General features: G+C 39.8%; 1 protein-coding gene across 1 annotated transcript; it reads left to right on the top strand.

The window, feature by feature from the left end:
* The first annotated feature begins 1,659 nt into the window (after window positions 1–1,659).
* Window positions 1,660–4,502, top strand: LOC124173031. Its single transcript, XM_046552558.1, has 6 exons — window positions 1,660–1,867; window positions 1,991–2,127; window positions 2,247–2,520; window positions 2,599–2,711; window positions 3,704–3,899; window positions 3,981–4,502. Exons 1-6 carry the CDS (start codon window positions 1,660–1,662, stop codon window positions 4,112–4,114), a joined length of 1,062 nt encoding a protein of 353 aa, XP_046408514.1. The 3' UTR covers window positions 4,115–4,502.

The raw sequence follows: 4,502 nt of genomic DNA, 5'->3' as shown, positions 1-4,502 counted from the left end.
TAAACTTCTTAAAGAAGTACTTCGATGAAGGAAGCACATGCTTACCAAAAAGCACATTAATCATTGAAGTCATGTCTACCATGGCAGTCCATGACAGGGAATGGCGGAACCCCAATGCCAAGCACATAACAAGGGCTTCTCCTTCAGTGGTAGGTGTGCACCCACACAAGGTCTCATTCAAGAAAGGCCTTTGACTTTCTTCTTCCTCATGCTCCTGAATGATTTCCACGCTGTCCTCCCAAACTTCCTGATCTCGAAGCATGAGATGCTCCTCCTCCTGAGGATGTGAGGAGAAAGGAAATGTTTCACCATCTCCATCATTTGAGGAACTCTCCAGCTGAAAAAATTGCATATACGTCAATACTTTCATCCCCATTCCATGGCAATGTCAAATTCCACTGTAACAAAGATTATATTATTTTCATTATATATTAATGTCCATGCATGATGCAAATTGTAGAGTACAATGTCAACAATGCGACTGAAACCCTCTCTACTTCTGGCTCTACCTCTATGATCAATTTCTGCTTCTTATATACTTTGATGTATTTTTGGCATACAGAAGGAAAAAAGTACACTACAACCACAAGCTCTTATTTTAGCCCAACATACACATGTATTCATCAATGCGTTTGAAAAGGATTTGTGACATGACATGGTTTCGAGTGAATGAGGTTGGGTCTTCAGGCTAATATTTTGCTCATTATAACATTCGCTTACCTCCTCTGCCTCGCTTCCTTCATCACCATCTTCATGATTCCCATGAGATATTGCCTCGATGTCTCCCCAATCGTCCTGATCTCCTGATGAGACTAACTCCTCTTGAGGATAAGAGGGCAAAGACTGTGTTTCATCTTCTTCAACACTTGAGGAACTCTCGGAGATATCTATCTGTAAAAATTAACGGTTGCAATCATATTTTCCTATTGGAGAAGAAATCGTGAATAACAACACCACGTTCTCCACAACAACAAAAGTAACCCCGACCATAAATTAGCCAACACTTGAAATTTTCGATACTGCTATTATTAAGCACCACGATAACCTCATTACAATTTTCAAGAGATACTATAAGCCGCGCAGAAGACGAAAACTCACCATCACCATGACTTTGTATTTAATGGAAAAAATAAAAACTAATTCCTTACACGTACGTAAAAACCAAAATTTCACGAATCCCACCAATTGCGTACTATTAAATTCGGTATAATTTACCCCTCTTTCATACGTAACAAGAAATTAACTAGTTTGGCAAGTATTTTTCCTGAAGGAATAAATGAGCTTACCTCGCGATCCTGTGCTGCCCATCGATAACGCGTTGATTTCGGTGGAGGCTCTTCCGTATACAGGTACCGCTTATACTCTCTTCTCGACATTTTGCACTTGAATCACTTTTAACGGCGACAAGTAGAGAACTTAAACGTGAGTTATCAACATTCGCTAAATAACTCGAACATACCCGTGAACTGTATTTCGAATATCAATGCGTTGCTGTTTTCGCCAATCAATTGTCTTTCCCGCTCTTTCCGTATATGGATGAATACCGTATCGCCATTGTTAGTGGCACATGTGCAGTTAGCAGTGGTGATCTGATATTGAATCCGTGAAGCACCGTGAAATCCAACCGATCAGGAATAAGTGTAACTGATTGTAACAAATATGTGCGCGAACAATGTGTGCAAGGAATGGTGGGCGGCCGTAGTATACAACGACGGTAAAGGGGAGAATGTGCCAATAACGCACATTAAGAAATTTACGCCGTCGAATTTGAAGGACTTCAATCCAAAGAAAACCTATAAAATAAAATCGGTGAAGTGGAGCGACGGGGAAAATTTAAGATATTTAGGTTTTATTCAACGTTTGGCAGGTAAGTTGAATATTATTGAAACGATAGCTGTGTTATAAACAGAATGATTATTAGAGGTGGCGTGTTATTTGTACCGATGTGATTATATACAGTATACTTTGTAATGATATTGAATATTTATAGAAAACGAAGAGGCGCTTATAGCTTCATTGGAAGCGAAGAGGCCCTGTAGGCCGAGAACTAGATTCGACCTGACTGATGGCCCAGTCAGCAGCACTGACTCCGACAGGGCTGGTATCATCTCCGCTGAAAGGGAGTCGGTAAGTGTAGAATCAATGTCCTTAGTTAGCTGCTAATTCTTAGCATTAATTAAATTGAAAATGTAGTAGTCAATGGTGGATTTTCTCAGTAACGCACGACACGTTTCTCTTTAATGCAGAAAAATGGTCGGGATAGGAGAAGGAGAGAGGCAGATGTGGAGTGGGCCTCCTTTAATTTAAATCGAAGGCTGAATGTGGGCACCAATATTTCCCAGCCAGATAGTGGTAGTTCCACGGAGGAGCTAAGGGACAAGATCACGAAGCTTGAGAGGGAATTGGCGGTAGAAAAGAGGCGCCGGATTACCGCGGAAGGGCGCTTGAAGGAACAAGCCGCTTTGTTGGAGGTGACGAAGAGGTTGGAGATGGTGGAGGAGAAATTACGGAACATTTCCGGTGAGTCCAATGCTACGGAATACGAATTTTTTATATAGATGCAATTCGTGTGCCTTAATTTATTTATTTTTCTTTTAGACGAAAAATGGAAAAACAACGCCTCCCCTGTGATATCAGATCCCAACGTAGAAGGGGCTGAAAAGTTGACTGTTGTGACTGAAAGGTCAACACAGGGAGTGGCTGACGATAAGGTAAGACACTGTGACTGAGAGTGAAAATTGGTATCTTTTTCTTTTTAGACAAGGGAATACGAATGTTAGCATGAATGCGTAAACTATTGAATGAGTACATAACATTAATGAATACATTAACACGTACGACTTAATGTGTAAATGTATGAACGCGAGAATGAATGACAAAATGCACTGTGTAAGCAACCAACTTGAGCGAATGCATGCAACCGTACACATACTTGTACGTGTTAATGTACTGTGTAACCAGGCCTTCAGGAATAAGCTGAATTATGCCTATGGTACTTATGATTCTCAGTGAAAACAGAGACAACTGTACACTTTGACCTCACATGGAATAGCAATTAAATCCAATTGAAACTGAAAAAGAATGAGAAATTGGCCATAATAAAGTAACTTATCCCTTTGAGCTCAAATATTTACATAGACAAGCCAAATATTTACGGTGCATAGCCAAACACAACAAAAGAAGTAAGGAAACCACAATTTTTTTAAGCAGAAGTGCCACCATAAACTGTTCTAAAGTAAGACTTACTGCTTTCTTGGCGAACCATGTAGATGAATGTTTCGCAGGATTCCCACCCAGGTCCTGAGGAAGATGGCAGGTTTACCCATTGAAACGTGGCTCCTATAGAACAGCTCACCTGGTGAGAATCACACATTCATCCATGTTGCTCTAAAACTGTAGGAAGTGACTTCAGTCATTATGATGAGTTGTTTATCTAGTATGTTCTGGTACGTGGTGGGAGCAGGGTAAAATCCTCGCCTGCCAAACAAGAGGTCACGGGTTCGAGTCCCGAATGGGTAAGTTTCCCTTACCCAGGGCATGGTTGTTTGTGCACTGGCAATTGTTGAAATGTTTATCAGACCCTGATGTAAAAGGCCAATGTGTGCTGTTTTCGGTGGAATGGAATTAAAATAAATGCTTTGCATCTGAACATGAGAAAATAATTGTTTGGTCGTTTAATTGAATTTTGTTAACATTTCTGTAGGTCTCATTAGGGGAAGGGATTTTCTGCCTCCTCTCATCCTGGAAGGCGATGAAAGAATCAAAGTGTACTGCAGACTGGTGTGTGGCCATTTTGCGAGGCGTCTTCGGGGAGGAGGCCAAATTGTACCTAGTTCAACCCCGAAAAACAAGCCATAATTTAAGGCCTTTTCCAAAGGCTTTTCTAGAAGTTGCGAAAGGTAGAACTGCATGATTCTTCATTTCTGGAATGTTGGTACAAGTTTATGGTGCAGTTTCCAGATTATATTTTGATTTTTCAGTACATTACAAGAGTTTTCTGGTGAAAATTCAGTATGATCCACCAACCATGGAGAAGGCTCTTCACAAATTGCCCGGAGTGTTGGCCAACCGAGCAACTGACATGAATGGCAGGAGGGTGAAGAAGGAGTGCTAATTGAAAATTTTTAATTTCCATTATTTGTTTTATAATATTTATTTTTGTTCGCATTGTTCATTGATATAATATTTCTTGAATGTTTATTAGAAAAATATATGCTTACATATATTTCATATCTCTATATTTGTCATTATTTCTTAAAGCACCTATTTCCTATCAGCCTCTTTATTTTTCACTGGCTACATTCTGTCAGTACACTTGTTTTATTTTCAAGTATGATGGTGCATTTCCTTTAAGAGCCGTCCAAGAAATTGGAATGTGAAGGTATGAGTCTTTTCCATATTGAAATTAGTTTTGTGACACCAAGTTTCGTCAAATCCAAGGTGAAAATTTGTGTTTTCTCTCTTTCAGTCTGACAATGGTTATTGATCAGTATGCTTTTCTA

Source organism: Ischnura elegans, assembly GCF_921293095.1.
Source record: "Ischnura elegans chromosome 13 unlocalized genomic scaffold, ioIscEleg1.1 SUPER_13_unloc_4, whole genome shotgun sequence".
Classification (NCBI taxonomy): Eukaryota; Metazoa; Arthropoda; class Insecta; order Odonata; family Coenagrionidae; genus Ischnura; species Ischnura elegans.
The sequence above is the reverse complement of the archived record's forward strand: the minus strand, read 5'-3'. Positions and strand labels throughout refer to the sequence as shown.